The 20,005-nt window shown below is 45.4% G+C and overlaps 1 protein-coding gene across 1 annotated transcript in view; it reads left to right on the plus strand.

The window, feature by feature from the left end:
- LOC309601491 (netrin receptor DCC-like) overlaps positions 1–20,005 on the plus strand; it is a gene marked incomplete at both ends in the record, with an annotated part of 597,648 nt that overhangs the window by 446,609 nt on the left and 131,034 nt on the right. The window contains one exon of the mRNA XM_082334517.1: positions 5,819–5,868. Coding sequence (XP_082190643.1) covers positions 5,819–5,868 — 50 coding nt within the window. The remainder of the gene's footprint in view (positions 1–5,818; positions 5,869–20,005) is intronic.

Raw genomic sequence — 20,005 nt, forward strand, 5'->3', positions numbered from 1 at the left:
AAATAAAAATGGAAGATTGAAGTTGAGATTGACACAGGAGACAGCCTATGAAGTTTTTCAGATGTCGGTAGCCATTCCTGTGTTTGCACGAGAGCTGAGAGCAGGGCGAGGAGGAACGGGCTGCGAGGGCGTTCATGTGAGCGTGAGCAAAACCCATTGCTCGGAGCCACAAACATGAATTTACTGGAGGTGGACGGTGTCGTGGCCGCGACCCTGCTGGCGACAGAGTCCCTTATGGGACCAGTAGTCCAACTTCTTGGTATAGTGAATTCCTCCCAGATTTCCCCATCCATCTTTATCTGTTTGGAAGAAGTACCGGGCCGTTTCCTTCCTCTTCCTCCTCCCCTGCAAGAATTACGCAGAAGCTTCCTGATGCAAAGCATTTTTTTGGTGTGTCAGGCCTAAAACCTGTTGGGGAAAAGTGCAGGCTGTAATGAAACGTCCATGGGAAGGTTTGGTGGCTGGAGTTTGTGCCAGCGCCAGCAAGGTTCGGTTACCTGGCGTACATGTTTCTGCCTTTAGAATTGTGGAATCGTTTAGGTTGGAAAAGACCCTTAAGATCATCGAGTCCAACCGTTAACCCAGCACTGCCAAGCCCACCGCTAAACCATGTCTTTGTTGGATTGGGGCCCTGGATCTGGCCATCTCACCTCCCAGCTCGCTGTCCCCGGTCAGTGCCGCTGCTCCTCCTGTGCCTCTCCCAAAACGGCAGCCTGGGGACATCCCCCCTGCAATGGGCAGGGACATCTTCAACCAGATCAGGTTGCTCAGAGCCCCGTCCAGCCTGGCCTTGAATGTTTCCAGGGATGGGGCATCTACCACCTCTCTGGGCAACCCATGCCAGTGTCTCACCACCCTCATCGTAAACAATTTCTTCCTTGTATCCAGTCTGAATCTCTCCTCTTCTAGTTTAAAACCATTATTCCTTCTGGACCGTTCCGCTCTACGACTAAAGAACAACAACCAAACAGCAAAACCACAAAGGACATGGATTCATCTGATGGGCAACTGAAAATAAATATATATTTTTTTTAATTTCACCAGATAGAAAAGAAAAAAAACCCAACAAACCTGAGTACCTTGCCCTATGAACCTTCTTCCCGTCAGTAAGTCTCCAGCAGTGAGGCTCATCTCGCCTACCTTTAGACACCTGGTCCAAGGCAGGCAGCAAGGCTCCTGTGGGATATTCAAGGCTTCTTCCACCGCTGGGTCACCCCACGGCGAGCCAAAGGAGCCGAGTTATCCCTGGATGCATCTGTCTCTGTTGATTGCTTATTGCATAGCTAACGCTAGGTTAAAATGAGTTCTGCTCTAATTTCTGATGGTGTAATTAGTCTGTGAATAATAAACAAACCCCAAATTTTAGCAGGTGCATCCAATTTCTTTATTTGATCAAGATATAAAAGTGGAGGAAGTAATTGTAATCTCGCAGGCGCTGGGTTTGCCAGGGGAGCTCGCTGCTTGTTAGGCAGCCCGAGATATTAAATCGGGGTCTCTGATTTGGTAAAGCAAAACGTCTCCTCCGCTGCAGAGCAAGCAAGGAATAAAGACACCCAGTATTGCTGTGGAAGTGATTGAGTTCGATGCTGGGTCAGGTCTGGATTTATTTCTCGTTTTGATGGAAGATCTGGAAGAAAAGAGGAGGAGTGCGTTAGTTACGTTCATGTACGCAACAAAATTGGGAAATATGACAAGCGTTCACCAAAGAGAAATAATCAAAATAATAGAAAGACAAACAAAAAAAAAAGAAAAAGGAAGAGGAGTTTGTCTGGTAGGGGAATAATATGTAGTAGCAATGAAACCTGAGAGTCAGCAATGAGAGGGAAAGGTTTAAGATGGCAATGGCTAAATGTCGCGATGAGCCTTCGCTGCCCAGAGAGAGGGGAGAGAAAAGAGGAATCGCATTTGAGAAACTGGGGCTCGGAGCAGTTCCGACTTGCTCACAAACAAGAGCAAATATTCTCCAGCGAGAACAGGCTTTTCTGGGAGATACCGGCGTTCGCCAGACCTGGCTAATTCAGAAATGTCCAAAAATATCTCTGTTTTCTTTTTCCTTGCAATACCGAGTACATCACAGAGCCAGTTTTCTGTCTGATATTTTTCAAAATGAAGGGAGCGTGAGCAGCGACATCTCCTCTGTATTAAGGGAGACAAAATGTTTGATGTACTGTTTGCTGCTGCCGGTACAGTTGCAGCAGCAAAACAAATAAAGAATAGTCCCTGCACTAGAGAAAGCAGCTAGTTCCTAAAGCTGCTAATCTGGAGAGAGAAAAAAAAGAGACTGAAGAGGGAAACGCTTTGTGTGCGGAGCCCCGGTAGGTCGGGGCAGAGCGGAGAGCGGGGCCCGGGTCCCGCAGCCGAGGATGCTCGCGTCCCCCGGCCCGCTGACGGAGCGGCAGGTCTGGGTGGTTAAAAAGCAGGGTGTCAAGTTAGTTTTGTATATTCCTTGAGCACGTATCTTCAAATCAAACCGTGGGGAGATTAGCAAAACAGTCCAGAGATTCAGCTGCTGTGTTCAGGAACTCCCAGCTGACTCCGGCTATTGCTTACCTTGGATCTTTTCCAACAGCAAATCTCTGTGACTTGGGATCCCCAGACTGAAGAAGAGTTTCTTTATCCCTTGTCGCTCATTTTGCTGTACGTCTGCCTCCAAACAACCTGAGTTTTCAGATTATTTTGATTCAAATGCAATTCTTTCCCCTTTTTTTTCCTTTTTATGATCCACAGAGCCTTCGTGAAGGACAATGATATTAACGCAGGACTTTGCTGCCAGCGGGACCCTCCTGATCAGCTAGTGTTACTTTTGCTCTTTTATAGCCTGTGTTCAAAACACTGTTTTCTTATTAACACTGACAAATGACTTAGCTCTGACTGACTTAAATCCTTAAACAGTAGCATGCGCTGAGGATGCTGCAAAGTGCCGCGCTTTGGGGATTTGTTTGTGGAACGTAGACGTGACGAGACGGAGTCCAGCGGAGGAGCTGTCTGACCAGCGCTGCTTCAAATAAGCTGGGGAAAGTACCATTTGTACGCCTCGCTGCGCTCCTTTCCTTTAGTGACTGCACAGGGGCGTTTCTTATCGTATTAGTGCCTATTACGTTATGTAGAGATTCAGCTTATATGGACAATATAGACTATATATTGAAACAATACATAGAGACAATATAGATGACAGCCCCTGTTATGCCCACCTCTATACAGTACATAGAACTTCACCAGTTCCCTCTGGTGGAAGTCTTGGCCAAAATAAGTCATTTACAGAAATACTTCTGTATGTATTTTGCATGGTGATATATGTCCCATGCTCCTAGACGGCAATTTTCAGTGGAGACTGAAGAAGGTGAAAGGTGACAGCCGCTGGACATGAGCCAGCAGTGTGCCCAGGTGGCCAAGAGGGCCAGTGGCATCCTGGCCTGTATCAGGAACGGTGTGGCCAGCAGGAGCAGGGAGGTGATGGTGCCCCTGCGCTGGGCACTGGTGAGGCCGCCCCTCGAATGCTGTGCTCAGCGCTGGGCCCCGCACCCCAAGGCGGCCATGGAGGGGCTGGAGCGTGGCCAGAGCAGGGCAGCGAGGCTGGGGCAGGGGCTGGAGCACAAGGCTGGGGAGGAGCGGCTGGGGGAGCTGGGGGGGCTCAGCCTGGAGAAGAGGAGGCTGAGGGGAGCCCTCCTCGCTCTCTGCAACGGCCTGAAAGGAGGCTGGAGCCGGGGGGGTCGGTCTCTGCTCCCCAGGAACAAGCGATGGGACGAGAGGGAACGGCCTCAAGCTGCGCCAGGGCAGGGTTGGGTTGGATATTGGGAAAAACTTTGTCACCGAGAGGGTGGTCAAGCATTGGCACAGGCTGCCCAGGGAAGTGGTTGAGCCCCCATCCCTGGAGGTATTTAAAGAATGGATAGATACGGTGCTTGAAGACATGGTATAGATGGACTTGATGATCTTAAGGGTCTTTTCCAACCTTAACAATTCTATGATTCTTTGATTCTATACAGTACGCAGAACTTCACCATTTCTCTCTGGTGGAAGTCTTGGCCAGAATAAGTCATTTACAGAAATACTTCTGTATGTATTTTGCTTGGTGATGTATATCCCATGCTCCTAGACGGCAATTTTCAGTGGAGACTGAAGAAGGTGAAAGGAAAGGTATTCCTGATTGCTAGCCTAGATGGATTCCAGCTCGGAGCTCTTTGCCTATTAAATTATTCTTTACGGCCAGAAGTCCTTCCTCCTTCAGATAACAATAGATAATAATCCAAGCACTTCTTAACACTACACTCGTTCAAATAAAAGCCATTTATTCGATCTCTAAGATGTTTCAGGTCTCGGATCGTTCTTGTAGATCTTTGCTGAATCAATTCAAACACGTGGACAACTGCAACAAGAATGATTTTGCCCTGGTGTTCTTGTTAACATCATATAAAAATGCGTTAAACAACTCTTCTTTGACTTGATATATTCATACCTATACACTGAAAAATCATTTTCTCTCATTTTCCTTAACGCATCGCTTTGCAAACTATTCTTAAATGGGGTGTTCACCATGATCCTTTTGCAGCTTGCTCTTTCCAAATTCAGGGCCACCTTCCAGCAAGCATAAACTACATCTCTGCTTTTCAACTGTTCAGTAGCCCAGGTTAGCAGGCAGGCATTATTTCTCTGAAAGGAAAATAAAGCTTTACGTTCACGTCAGGCAGTAGTCAGGCAACTACGAACTTATTTTTAAAGCTCTTGGCTCCTCAGCGGTTGAATTAATATTTGCCATCAGCTGGAGGAATATGCATTTGAACTGTTGTCGCACAAGCGTATTGGAAATATATAGACAGAGATACAGTGGAAAATGGGCAGGAATTTGTCAGTGAATAGTTAGCTGCTAATGGCCTGTCCAGCCGTGCAGATGCCGAGCGTTCACCGGTATCCGCGCCGTGTCTCGGCGCTGTGAGCCCGATCCTTCCCAGGGAGGGAGCCGGCAGGATGGGTGGGATAAATCAGTCTGCACCATACAGGTTTTCCCTATGCCTATAGCCAGAGAGAGATGGAGATTAAAGGAACTTTTAAGATGGAAAAAAACCCCTTGAGTCAGAAGCATTTGGTTTATTTAAAGCTATGAGTGCCAGACCATCTCATTAATGCCTTGTGAGGCATCTTCATAAGACCATGTGTTGAGCAGCTCCTTAAGGATTAAAGTATATTTATCAGAACGCATATAACAAAGTTTAGTGGTATAAAACGAGGTATGGATTGTACGTATGGCAAGCAGAGCCTTAATGTAAAACATTATTTTTTAAGTAATATCTGAAGACAGAGTTTCTTTTGTTATTCCCCTTAGGCATCCCTGGAAAAAGTGTGCGCTGGTGCCACCGAGAGAGGAATACCCTGCTCTGTCTGTATATAATATATGTTCTGAAATGCGCTTTAATAAAAAATAATAATAAAATAAATAAATAATAATAATAAAATAATAATAATAAAAAAAAGGCAGAGCAATTGTGGCGTGTTCTTGTTTATTTCTGACCAAATTTATAACAAATAACGGCATTCAAGTGGTTGGTCCCACTGCGGGGAGCCTGCTGACTGCCTCTTTAAAGGGCTTGCTAATAGGTCTATCCAAAATGGGAAGAAATGAGCAGATGCTTTTGGTTTTCCTCTCCCTAGGGGACCTCTGAAGTGCCACCTGGATTAGCTGCATGGTTGTGATCGGATTATAAACTAGGTGTAAAAGCTGCGCTCTTTTCTTTCCAAAAAGAGAGGTATTTGATGTAACCTATTCTGACTTAGCCACTAATGGCAACATTTCCCATTTCTTTTTGCTTTTCTTGCCTTTCAGTGCCCAGTGCGATGCCTCAGAACGTCTCCTTGGAAGTGGTTAACTCCAGGGTAAGTCTGCCAGGTGCTCAGCACCTCATGGCCAGCGATCACGAGTGTTTGTGTGGGTATTCCTACTTTGTGTAGCTTTTTCATATACAAAGAGACCCCATCTGCCCCTTGCAGAAGGTTCCCTTCACTTGTCCGGGAGATCACGTTAAAATAAGAACTGAAACACCCAAAAAACGTCTTAGAAAGAAGCAGTGATTTTTCCAGAGAGGCCTCAGCAACGCTGGTATCACTTAAACGGAGGTGAACAAGCAGAAACTGTTCCCTGATTGCAGATTAACATCTGCAATAAACGTAACTGCGCTTTGATTAAATGGAACAATCTCGGGGAATAATGAGAAGCAGAGCTGTTCCTGGGGGAAAGGAGGTGTGGGAAAGAAATATTTTATTGGCAGGTTATGTGCACCACGTGCAGGTAGGTGTAATTGCGCTTATTCCAACAAATATATTTCTGTTTTCTTCTGAAAGTTGCATTTTTTTCTGTTAAATCCAGTGTTTTCCTTCTTAAAAAAGTCTGGCATTTCCATATCACTGATGAAGTGGTTGATATTATTTCATGATATAATATTGCACGTAATAGATGTTAATTATGCTTGCTACTTGTTGGGTGCTATTTCTGAATATACTCTGAAAAAAAAAAATGGAGATTTGTTTATTTTCTTTTTATTCATTCCTTCCACTTACTGGAACTACCTAAGCTTTTATTCTGTAGCTGATTTCAGTGATAGGCCCGTTTGGACATGGAAAAGCTCACGCTTCAGAGTGTGAAAGAAAGGCATAAAGCCCCCCCACCCGTAGCATCACGTCAGGATGTCCCCTCGGCTCTGGAGATTTCCATTTGCACAGCTGCCGAGGCGTAGATAAACTGCAGTTTAAGGAACATTTCTATAACCTCTGACTTGCTGGGAATGCCGAGTACCTGTCAGTTTGATCTTTCTCTTCCACTGCTCGTTTTCATGACATCAGACGTATATTCTGATTTATTTTTATTTTTTTTAAGACGCCCAGCTCCAGTTTTAAATTCCTCTTACACTTAGTGCCCAAAGGGCATCGATATCTTGGCACATCTTGTTCCAACCCTTTTGTGTTTACTTTTTGTTGCTTATTCTCAAGGTAAAATGTCACGGCGCAGCCGATCACGTTTGGTGACCTTTTGTGGTGATCATTTACATTTAAAGTACTTAGAACAAAAACAGAAAACAAGCTGCAGGGTACGATGCTGCATGGGATGGTGTGCGGGTGCTCCTACCCGAAGACACATTACTGTGTATAATGATGTATACATAAATGATGTATACATAAGATGTATTATATTGTATATAATAAGATGTATTATATCCAGTTCTGTTTAATATCTTTATCAATGGTCTGGACGAGGGGATCGAGGGCACCCTCAGTCAGTTTGCAGGTGACACCAAGCTGGGTGGAAGTGTCGATCTGCTGGAGGGCAGGAGGCCCTGCAGAGGGCCCTGGCCAGGCCGGGTCGATGGGCCCAGGCCACGGGGTGAGGGTCAGCAAGGCTCAGGGCCGGGTCCTGCCCTGGGGGCACAACAACCCCAGGCACCGCTGCAGGCGTGGGGAGGAGCGGCTGGGAGCTGCCCGGCGGGAAAGGGCCTGGGGGTGCTGGTCGACAGCCGCTGGACACGAGCCAGCAGGGTGCCCAGGTGGCCAAGAGGGCCAGTGGCACCCTGGCTTGTGTCAGGAACGGTGTGGCCAGCAGGAGCAGGGAGGTGATGGTGCCCCTGCGCTGGGCACTGGTGAGGCCGCCCCTCGAATGCTGTGCTCAGCGCTGGGCCCCGCACCCCAAGGCGGCCATGGAGGGGCTGGAGCGTGGCCAGAGCAGGGCAGCGAGGCTGGGGCAGGGGCTGGAGCACAAGGCTGGGGAGGGGCGGCTGGGGGAGCTGGGGGGGCTCAGCCTGGAGAAGAGGAGGCTGAGGGGAGCCCTCATCGCTCTCTGCAACGGCCTGAAAGGAGGCTGGAGCCGGGGGGGTCGGTCTCTGCTCCCCAGGAACAAGCGATGGGACGAGAGGGAACGGCCTCAAGCTGCGCCAGGGCAGGTTTGGGTTGGATATTGGGAAAAACTTCTTCCCCCAAAGGGCTGTCAGGCCCTGGCCCAGGCTGCCCAGGGCAGGGGCTGAGTCCCCATCCCTGGAGGTATTTAAAAGCCAGGTGGATGTGGTGCTGAGGGACATGGTTTAGTGGTGGGCTTGGCAGTGCTGGGTTAAGGGTTGGACTTCATGATCTTAAGGGTCTTTTCCAACCTAAATGATTCTAGGATTGCATTATTGGTACTTACAAATGGAGATAGTTTATACAGATGGGATAAGAAAGGATGGGCTGTGTGTAAATCTTGCCCCTATCCGCCATCGTCAGAGGTCGTCAGTATGTTCCTAATCACAGAGCACTAAATGTTGGAAGTCTTGATGAGATATTAATTTGCAGATATAAGCACTTTATTGGACAAAGATGGATTTACATGTTAACCTGAGTGTTTGGCTAAACTGCAAAGGCAAAAGAAACGTGTCTCAGTCCTCCTGTATGTGACCAAGTGTGAGTGCTGTAGAAGTACGCCAGAGCACATCATCTGCGCATCTGCTCTTCCAGAGCATCCCTCTCGCAATGCAGAGTATCAGTTTCGAAGGTCTCAAGCTTGGCACCATGTGTGACATAATAACTGCGTAAAAAGGTATTTTAAGTGTGTGTTTATGAAACGAGGATGTTTATCAGAGAGAAAAAGAGATGTGGAACCATTTGGGACTCTCTTGGGCTGTATCTTACAGGTAACGTGGACGTAGGAAAGTACAGATACCCATGTATGCCAGCACATCTTGATAAAGCTTGGATAGAATTTAAATATTTACATCTAGGTAATTTGGAACAGTAAATACAGAAATGAACCAGACTCACTAAATCTTAAGGACTAAAAAGGTTTTCCAAGCAGAATAATCAGCCCCAAAGACCATGTGCCAAAATACCTTTGCCCATTCTTTTGCAGTACAACTCCTGTGGCCTTTGTGGTTGAGGCACAGCTGAATTCCTAATGTTGCGAAGAACTGTATGCAGTCTCCCGCTCTTGTAGAAGGCTGCAATAACTCAGAATATTGTATTTCTGCAGTCCGTTTTTTATCGTGTTCTTGCTTTTCTTCTGTCTTGGCAGCAGGCAGAATTAATTTGATTAAACGCTTATAATTCACAAACTGATTAAATCAAAACAAATAACTAACGCTCATAGTTTGCTAACTGGATTTGAGGGGTGCACAGAAGAGCCCAAAGGCTGGCCTTGGCAGTTCCCAGAATTGTTTAAAATTTTATCTCTAGTTTAATAAGATTTCTCTCTTTATGCTATTTTTCTTTGGCAGTGGCAGATCTATTAATTTAATAACATAACGGAGATGGCCAAGCAAATGGAAGATGCTTGATATGAATTACTATTATCATGATTATTGCTTAATATTGATGGTGTTCTGTGACTGGAGACCTCGGTCAGATCAGAGTTGATAACGATGAGGGCTGTGACAGAAATACAGTTCCCTGCCTAAAAGAGATTTCACTGTAAAACGCGACACAGAAGTGGCTAAGACAAGTAAGCGGGCAATTCGATGCGTAGGGCGCTTGCGCGGAGTTTTAATTAGAGATAGATGATCGATGCTGGCTGGATTTTAGAAATAACCACAACTGGTAGTAAATGACCAAGAGTTAATTTCATGAAAAAGTCTTATTGCGAAACTTTCTGCATAATTCGAGGTCTTTCTGGATTTTCTTCTCGGAGAAGTTAATCACGTGCGGCGTCTGGTTTAGCAAAAGAGCGCCGCGATGGGAGGGGGACGCGCGTGTGCAAATGGCTGTGCTGGCATTAATTTCTGTGCCCGAACCAAATTCAACACACAAACTGAAACCAGCACTTTTTTTGTCCTCGCTTTTTCATAGCATGGATCGTTTCTAATCAGAAATAAGAGATGTATTTCAGATTTCTTTTGTTTGAAAATATCCTCCTTTGCTTGAGGGGAAGGACACGTACGATGCTTAATAGGTGAAGAGAGTTTTGTCCAAGAAATATCTGCATCAGCAGCCTCTCCTTCTGGCAGAAACGATGTGGCAATTGCCAAATTGTGATCCGCAGAGGAGATCAAAAAGGGGAAACATTTTTATAGCAGTCTTCTAGAAAGCACAAAAAAATCTAACACCTGCAATTCTAAGCTAAACTCATTATCGAAAGTTATATCTTTTAAAAGATAACTTTTTTTTTTTTTTAACTTCAACCTGTTAAAGGTAAGAGAACAAGGAGATCTGCACTTTGCTGTAGCTGTGGGAAGAAAAAAAAAAAAAAGTATTCTTATTTTGGGGGAGACCCGACGGATCTCGACTCTTTTGAGCTGGCGTACGACTTCTGCGGCAGCCCAGCTGTGAGCTGGAAAGCTGAGAGTTTGCTCATTTTGTCTTTTATTTGAGGAGACTTTATTCTTCCTTTGAGCTTGTTTCTTCCACCTTTTTCAAGCACCAGCGTGAAGGCAACTGTTTGTGGCTATTTATGTATTTGTTTACGTCTTTACTTCCTTGCTTTAAATATTGGTGTGTTTTTAATTTCCGTAATTTTTGAGATACATGCTGCTAATTAGCAAATCTGAAGCGTATTAATAGCTATCAGATTTAGCTAATTAAAACTGTATGTAAGTTTATTTCTTCTTCCCATTTTCAAATACAGAGAAAAGCAAAGGAATAATTGTAACTCATTGCAGAAGCAAAATTCCTTTGGTCCTACTTAGTAGTGATTTAATCCAGGGATGTAGTTCCACTTCAGTGAATAGGGATGGCTTCTGGGGTGGGATTTTTCATAGGACAGTTAGGGCTCTGCGAACATAACTGGTAACGTTCTCCTGGGGAAAGTGAGAAGACAGGTAATGAATCTGGTTTTTTTGTCATTTCTTTTACGTGTGTGTATCTATACGTAAAAAAAACCCTTTCACAGTCGTTATGGCCCATAGTGTTTTCAGAATCGTACCGCAAATCAAAATTTGTGCTGTTTATGAGATTTTGAAAATACCTATAAATAAACTGAAGGAAGAGTTCTCTTCATCGTTAGCTCGCATTGATATAATACAGTGTTTTGTATCAAATTTAACAAAGAAGATGGCTTAAGCTAGCAATAGCTGTGGACCGTAGACTTGAATTCCACATTTGCCACCCTTGGCTCCGTATTATCCGTAGCTCTTTCCGGTGTGAATAATTGTGTTGTTTAACATTCGCTGAGCAAAATTCTCCCCTTCTTTTTGCCTCATGTGGTCAATTATTCCTAGCAAAGTCTCTGCAGCTATGGCGAGTGTATTTTACTGTCAGAAGGGGTAGGCTAGTGGGTATCAGGACCTTCACCCCTAACAAATCACTTAATTTCACACTACTTAAACACCCAGATACGTGCCTTCTGGAAATGCTCCGTATTCATGGCAACTTGGACCTGCTCAGGGCCGCAAGGTGGTTCTGCCATCCGACCAAAAATTTGGGAGAGTTGAATTGAGTTAAAGATGCCTTTGGGGTGGGGGGAGAGCAGGGCGAATCGCCGCCAGAGCAGCTAATTAAGCCTGAGCCCAGCAGGCCGGGGGTTTAATCGTGGCTGGCTGGCCTAAGGCTGAGCTTGACTTTGGGATCAGCCCAGACAAGGGCAGATGGTGGGCAGCGGCACGTCAGCTAACTCAATTTTTAATTATGTTCAAACATCTTAACGTTTTGTAATGAAGAACAGTGCCTAAGGTGATGCGGAATATCTTAGGGTAGATAGGTACTTTGGAGCTAGGCATACTTTTTAAAATTGCATTAGTTTTTTATGTTGTTTCTCTGCCCTTTTTCTTAAATTACTTTATCCAAAGGATTTAGGCACTTGAAGTTAGGCATCTGGCTGCCTGCTCTCATAGGCGCTCCCCTATGGGACATTTTCCATTAACCCATATTTGCCAGTCTGTGGCCAGAGAGGACCTGCTGATGGGACCTAAAAGAAACAAGCCTCTTGTCAGGAGTTTTACATCATCTGCACATAGGTCTGCCACTCAGCTGGAAAACATTTAGCAGTCTCCAAATTAAAGTCATCACCAAGCTATCAGCTCTTTGACAATCTGTGGAACAAAGCCTTCGTGATTTTTAAGCTGTCAGAGTAAAATTTGATTACGTTTCTCCTCTTCCCCCTCTGATTTTGGTCCCCACATTGATTTCTGCTGTTGAGGATGCAGACACGAGGAGGCTTGCCTTGGGATGCTCCGGGACAGACGTGAGGCGCGCAGGAGCCAGATGTTGCCCCTGCAAAAAATATTTTTTTTTTTCCTTTCTTGGCATCTGGGTCTGGAGGCTGTTTTGCACTAACGACAAGTGATACATTCCAGCACAGCCAAAGAGATCAACCATTCTGTCAGATTGCATTTAGCTCAGCTGCTTAAAATTGCTCTGCTACTAAATGTACATTAAAATGGGCTATAAATGCATCCTAAACCTTCAGAGGAATTGTTGCTGAGGTGTACATCATCCCGGCGTAGTGCCACCGGCTCACTGGAGGTTGAGGGTGGATTGGGCCCTTTATGATAAATCAATATCAAGAGAGAATGTTTCTTTTAAGGCTGGACAGACTGCTTGAAGTAGGCGCGATATATTCTGCTTCGTGTCTTTTATCACATGCCAAACATTTGGTTGGCGTGGGAAGTATTTTTCCCCTGAATGAGCGTTATTTATAATGCTCAGACTGGACATTTGGAAGCAGTTCTTTACCGAGAGGGCGGTCAAACCCTGGAACGGGCGTCCTAGAGAGGTGGTCGATGCCCCAAGCCTGGCAGTGTTTAAGAGGCATTTGCACAATGCCCTTAACAGCATGCTTTAACTTTTGGTCAGCCCTGAAGTGGTCAGGCAGTTGGACTAGATGATCGTTATAGGTCCCTTCCGACTGAAAATATTCTATTTTTATCCTAATTCTATTCTATTTCTATAATTATCCCTTCTCTTGCCCCTGAAGTTTAAAACTGCCGAAGAAAGCAGCAGGGCGTGCAGTGGTCTGGCCCAGGGTAGAGGAGCTGTCTCCCATTGGGCTGATGGGATGCAAAAGCACCGATCCATCCTTCAGCTCCAGTCGTGTTGGGTGCTAAGTTTCACAGCTACGGACTTGCTAGGGGCAGAGCCTGTTCTGCACCCGAAGCACAGCAGTTGTCCGGCCTGCTGGTAGGAGCAGTTATCCCATTTTACAGACAGAAAGACTGAGACCTGAAACACTTTTTCAAAGTGTGACATACTAACACGATTACTAAGAGACAGTGTGACATACTAACACAATTACTAAGAGACACACATAATGAAAGAGTTCTTCTACAGTTTATTTTGGGAAAAATTGAGGTAATATAGCTGGTAGGTTATACTGTCAAACAAACTGCCCCTTCAGTACCATTCACCAAAAAATGCCTTCCAGCATGGATCGTGAGTCAATAAGTACGAAAAAGCCACGAGAGCTCAGCAGCGATGACAGCCGAGTAATAACTTTTAAGTGCTTTCTTGGGCTAACCCTGTGCGCAAGGCTGCCCTGCGATATTTCTGTCTGGCGTTTCGTGGCAGGGATGGGGGAACGGCAGGGTAGTTAAGCTGGATTTTAACATGGTATTTGCAAAGTGTGAAAAACATAGTAAATTCTTTAATCAGCTAGTATTTGTAAAGCGCTGTGGAGACTGAAGCTCTCAGATATACATAGATGTTGTGGCTGTAGGAAAAGATGAGCTGGAAATTGAGATTGGATTCCTCATAAAGGAATTGATATCAAATCAGTAGTTTGAAAGAACCAACAAGTAAAATCAAAATGACTGTCACCACTATTTAGAGATGTGTCCTCTAGAAACAATGCATGTAACCTTTAAATATATTACTTACGGAGACGACCACAGAGAAAGAGCTCTTTAACCTTTAAATCTATTACTTATAGGAAGGGATAGAAACAAGCATTGAGCTTAACCTTTAAAAGGAGAAAATTTGCTGAAACTTGGAGATCAATACCTTCTGGTTCTCACTTTTAATTATACACATTTCTGAGACCAGAACTGTTTGTGGGTCATTCTCTTAGAAAGTCTCCCTTGAACTAATCCCGCTGCAAGATGCGTCATTATCGGGAAAACATTATAATTGTGCACTTCAAAATACTTGCATCGCACAAGTGCAAAGGGCTATTTATCTTGAACAGTACGATGATTTTTTTTGTTGCACTTTAAGGGTATCGTCCACCTCCGACACCTCGCTGCTGAGTACGTATAAACTCTCAAAGGTTATGGTGTCAAAACTGGACAGATTCATTATGTTATGGGATTTGATTAAACCTTGTTCAAGGTGATGAATGTTCTGGCCACCTTTCCATTTAAGATAAATTTAGAGATACTATTAAGCCACTTAATGCACCCAGGCAACACACAGAGTAGGAGCTCTGGGCAGTTATTTCTTAATGATAAAGACCCGGTAGCTTCTGAACAGCGTAGCTCAAGAGGTTTACCCAGAGACCAATAAAGCAAATTAATGAGCTATGACACTGATTAGTAGAGCTATATGTTCCTGGGTATCTCTGAGAGAAACAATAAAAAGACTAGGGAAGGAGAAAGACAAGGTCAGGAGGAACGGGCAGGGGAGCAGATAGCGCGGGCAGCTCTGCCCCTCTCCCTGGAGCCTCCGACCCAAAGCCAAGAGGAAGGAGCTGCTGGGCTAAAGGCTTGGATTATATTTTCCATGCTCAGGACAACATGATTTCTGCGTGTCTTTGGAAATAAACAAAGCTGCCAGGTTAAAGTACCGATATCCCTGCTAACGGGAGCGGCGTGGAAAGCTTCTGAGTCAAACTTCACTGATCACAAAGGGATAGAAACAGCAGCAAAAATATTCAGCCCACTGACCCCGGGAAATGATTGTAACTGCTCTACCTAGCAGCTTGATATCAGGAAAATATTATTAAAATTGTTATCTAGGATGCCTCCAGGTGGTTGGCCCTGGCTGCAGTGATGTCAGGGCAATCCCCGGTATCAGCACAGGCTGGGGGATGAAGGGATGGAGAGCAGCCCTGCCGAGAAGGACTTGGGGGCACTGGGGGATGAAAAGCTGGCCATGGGCCGGCAATGTGCTCTGGCAGCCCAGAAAGCCAAGCGTCTCCTGGGCTGCATCCCCCGCAGCGTGGGCAGCGGGGCGAGGGAGGGGATTCTGCCCCTCTGCCCCGCTCTGGGGAGACCCCCCTGGAGCCCTGCGTCCAGCTCGGGGGTCCTCAGCACGGGAAGGACATGGAGCTGTGGGAGCGGGGCCAGGGGAGGCCACCGAAATGATGAGAGGGCTGGAGCACCTCTGCTATAGGACAGGCTGAGAGCTGGGGGGGTTCAGCCTGGGGAGGAGGAGGCTGCGGGGAGACCTCACTGCGGCCTTGCCGTGCTTAAAGGGGGCCTACAAGAAAGATGGGGATGGTCTTTTTAGCCAGGCCTGCGGTGACAGGACAAGGGGTGATGGTTTTAAACTAAAGGAGGGGGGATTCAGACTAAACACACAGAAAAAATTTGTCATGCTGAGGGTGGTGAAGTGCTGGAAGGGGTTGCCCAGAGAGGTGGGAGATGCCCCATCCCTGGAAACACTCAGGGCCAGGCTGGACGGGGCTGTGAGCAACCTGATCTGGTTGAAGATGTCCCTGCCCATGGCAGGGGGATGGACTGGATGGGCTTTAGAGGTCCCTTCCATCCCAAAGCCTTCTATGGTTCTATGTGCTGTACCACAGGGCAGCCAGGGGCAGCTGGGTGGTGCTGAGCCAGCAGTTTGACAGCTTCTCCTGGTGTTCCCCTCTGGACTCCCAGCCATCGCAGTTGCCGGTGTTAGGTTGGTAATTCTTTCCAGTTCCTCATGTGCGACTTTTGAATCTTTTCCTGTATGCTGGGAGGAGCTCTTTTGATACAGTCCATCTTTACTAAAAGCGCACGGTATCTTTATATTGCATTTTATGTTGTCATATTTTCATTTTACATCTCTGGATTAGATGTAGTTAAGCGTCATGGTATCAAGAAGGCACTAAATACTAAAAACCAACCAACCAAATATACCCCGGAGAATAGAGTTTAACTTCTAGATTATGAGTAAAAACTAAGGTCCAGGATATTAAAAAAACAAAAAAAACAAAAAAAACCAAACTTATTTTCCTGAATCACAAAAATGTCATTCGTTTTGGGGTTTTATTTTTTGTTAAACTTCAACACGGTTTGGTAAGGGACTGAAGACAGCTACTTTCAATGTTCCGTGCAGTTGTACCTAATGTTAATGCAGGTCGTCCGGTTGAAAACTCTGCCTTTGGCATATGACGTACAGAGGGCAATGGTTTCAGTCAGAGTAGATATGGATTTTTGCTTGAGATGTATACAGCAGCAGATTTTGAGTCTGAGACTTTTAATATGAGAAGTTAGAAGTTTATCTTTGGTTTAGGATGTTGCCGAACAGTGATTTGCACCCGTGGGCACGGAAGGACCATGACCATGCGCTTGGCCATCGCAGGCTCCGTCCAAAGTGAGAAGAGAGAGGGTGTTCAATGCCCGTTGAACTGGGAAAGCTGTCTGCTTTGTGTTTTTATCTGGAAAAAATATTTTTGACCTGCAATATTTCCTTTGAGCAACTTGAATGATGGTTTTCTTCAAAACCTAATATTACACGGTCAGTAAAACTCCAGCCTTGAGCAGGGCTCTCCCATTTCTTGTCGTTGTAAAAACCTCCAAGTTCACTCAGCCGATTACTGCTTGGGCTGGAAAGAAGGGACAGAAAAAACGATACCTTGGAAAAGTGCTGAGGCAATAAAGAGTTTTTGTGGTGCTGTGGCCACCCTTCAGTCTGTCCCACAGCAATCTGTCCATCGCATGCTCTTCCAGGGGCGTGCAGTTTTCAGCTCCGGCTCTGCTCTCTGCTTCGCACAGGCGGAGAAGGATTCAGACCCTCCCAAAACAACCCTTCGCTTCACGAGGGTCTTCGTGTTGTCAGAAGTTCCTCAAAGCCCGTAAGCAGGTTGGCACGAATGCCTCCATCCTTGCCAGGAGACGCGTTTGGATGCTGCACATCATTCAGTTGTTCTAATATTTACTTTTGCTCCCTTAAGAGATCCTTATCCTTTTGCAATTAGGCAGTTAGACTGACAAAATAATTTATAATCATAACAACCAAAGCAGTGCAAATCTGTTCCTAAATATATTTCTCCTTAATTTGATGTGTTGTGGTAAACAGTTTAGTCATTTATAAATACCTTGAAAATTACCAGTGCAACGTTAGTTCCGATAAGCTCAACATTGTTTTTAATATCAGACAAAGCGACCGAACTTAGCAGAGCTGCCTCTCTTCCCAGCAAAAAAAAATTAAACCTAATATAAAGAAGCCATGCTTTTAGTTGAGAACTGGGAGCTGGTAGGTCTGTGTTTTAATCCCAGTTGGTTTAGGAGAAAAGATTTAATTCTCTCGGTTGGTTCCATCTGTCTACGGCAGTGCCCTACTTTCTCTTTCCAAAATTTGGAGCTTGATAAAGTCCTCGTGCACTTGAAAGTTATGTAAGCACCTTCCAAATATTTTTGTCAGTGCTAGCTTTCTGATCCCTGTTACAATTTGGCCTTGAATTAGGAATTTAATCGCCTTCCAGAATGGCATTGATCTTTCAAAGCGCTCATTCTGTCTCAGAGCAAAACGTTATGTATATTATTTACCGTGATCTGGCGAGCGGCTTGCTCTTCCCGGCACAGCCGTAGGGCGTGCGCTGTGCTTTCCTGCCATTTCAGTGCCACCCCGTTATCTGGTAGAAACCAGACTCTAAATGTAGCCATCCAAGTTGTCACCATCAAAATGCTTCCACGCTTGCCCCGTAAGAAGCAGACATAATGCTAAGTGACCTATAGAGAGAATTACCATCAGCCTATATATTGCGTATAAGGGAATCACGCAGAAACGTGTTTCGTTCAGATTTCTGGAATGATTTGGAGGAAACAAGAAACTTTTCCTTGTTTGCAAGCAGACAGGAAGACAAATTACTCACTGTAAAGAATTCACTCATCTCTAATTCTGGTTCGCTCTGTTTTAATTTTGCAATACTGCCAGATTTTATTCCACGTTGCTTTGTTTGGTTTTCTTTGTTATTTAGTCCTCTGTGCTCTAATGCCTTTTCTGTAATTGTTTTGACTAGGGAACATCTTGCAATTAAAAGAAAAAAAGAACAGCGGGGTTGTAAAAGAGAGTAACACTCCTATTACAGCTGAAGAGACAAATAAGACCGAGCATCCGAACACAGGCAAGGCCAAATGGAAAAAACATACCAGAACACAACCACGACGGGGTCGGACTTGCTCTTGGCATCCAGTGCTGCTCCAGCCTCCTGGCAGCAAATTAAGGGCGCTTTGGGGTTGTGGATTTTTAGGTCCGATGGGCTGCGCTGAACACTTTGAGATATAACGTCGGGGGCAGTCAGCATAACCCCAGAGCCCTGGGAGGGACGGCAGCCCCGAGAGCTGCTCGGTGCCCGCAGCACGCTCGCTAACCCAGGGCTGGTCCCGCTTGTCAGCGTTGCAACTTGATTTGCTCCTTTTTTTAAATGAATCAAGGGTGTTCCCCACTTAGGGAGCACAGGGAAATTAATGAAAGCTGTAAGGTTAATGGACATAAATTAATGGGCATTAAACCCCCATATGGACGCTGTCAGTTGGATGTAAAGTTGTGGTTTCAGTGAAGCGTGAGCCTCCTTGAAACACCAGCAAATGAAGGCCAATTTATTTCTGAAGGAGGGCATCCACACCAGAGTTCAATGCTCTTTAATTTACGGGTGTTAACTTCGCTGTTTAAGATAATTCCTTTTACTTTCTTCTGTCATCAAACCACAGAAAAAGCAGCTTATGGTTGCTAAAGTGGTCTCCCCTTTCCTAAATAGATTTTCATTTTCCAGGCACTAGAATGGGGGAATGACATTTTTTGCGGTGATGTTCAGACCCATGAAGTAGGACCAAACTCGCCCCCTCAGCTCCATCCTCTTCCCATCCCCTGCCAGCTGATGGGCCATAACAGTTTGCAGTCGTGTCTGTACATTGTCGCTTTTATTATTATTTCCACGTTAGAGGGTCCCTGAGCACCGCTGCCTCTCTTCAGCATCTCATCCTGCCGCTAACACCATCCCCAAGGCTGCCAAGAGCTGCCTCCACGCAGCTCTTTAGTATTGAATGTCAGCAGAGCTTGAGAGCCTGACGCTGTCCCAGCATCACGGATATTACTCTCTGCTCACTCATACAATCAATTGCTGCGAACAAATAAACATAGCAAGAAATTATTGATAATATTTCAGATGTAATATCGATCTCTTTAAGCTGGTTGAGAGTGCGAGGCTTCCCTTTCATCCCCATGTCCTTAAACACCTCTTCTGCACATTTCCATTTAAAAGCCAGCTGGGGCTAACTTGCCCTACCTTTATATGCCACTTTTATATTTGGCCCTCTGTTTTTTTTTTTTAAAGAGGGAACACATAACATGCAAATTAATGTAATTTTTTATAATCACATACATTTATGTAGATTTCTTTGGCTGGAGTCCAGTGAGTAAAATTGGTGGCCTTGAATGACCTTATTTTTAAAAAAAAAAATGCAGTCTCTTATTCAATGTGACTGGTTTGTGCGAGAAATTACTATAATCTTCTAAAATTGTTATTCGTAGGAAGGAGCCCTGAATTATTTCAATCTGGTTATATAATCTAGCAGCCGACCTTTGATGAACTCCCGTAAAAAGGCCAGGTTTCCCATCTGAAACGCGGCACCTCCCTTCACGTAGATGTGCAGAACGTGGACGTCTCTGGCGAGGGGCAGCTTGGGGACGGGCCGGTCCCCACAGCCACCCCATCCCCTCTCCCGCAGCAGTGAGCGCCTGCGGGTCAGGGTGAAGGGATGCTCTTTGGGCTACTGCCTTTGCGGGATTTAGTGGAGAAAGAGAAGCGATGAGGGGGGAAAAAAAGGAAATCTTCGTTTGCGTTATGCACAAGATTTCTACCTTGATGGCAACGTTGGTTTTAAAGTTTTAGTAAATAATAAATAGGTAATGAAAAGCCTGTGGAGGCATGCGGTATGGCTGGGGCAAGAGAGTTCACGAGCGGGAGGGTCGGGTTTGGCAGCAT

The sequence above is a fragment of the Platalea leucorodia genome (genome assembly GCF_965183815.1).
Source record: "Platalea leucorodia genome assembly, chromosome: W".
NCBI lineage: Eukaryota > Metazoa > Chordata > Aves > Pelecaniformes > Threskiornithidae > Platalea > Platalea leucorodia.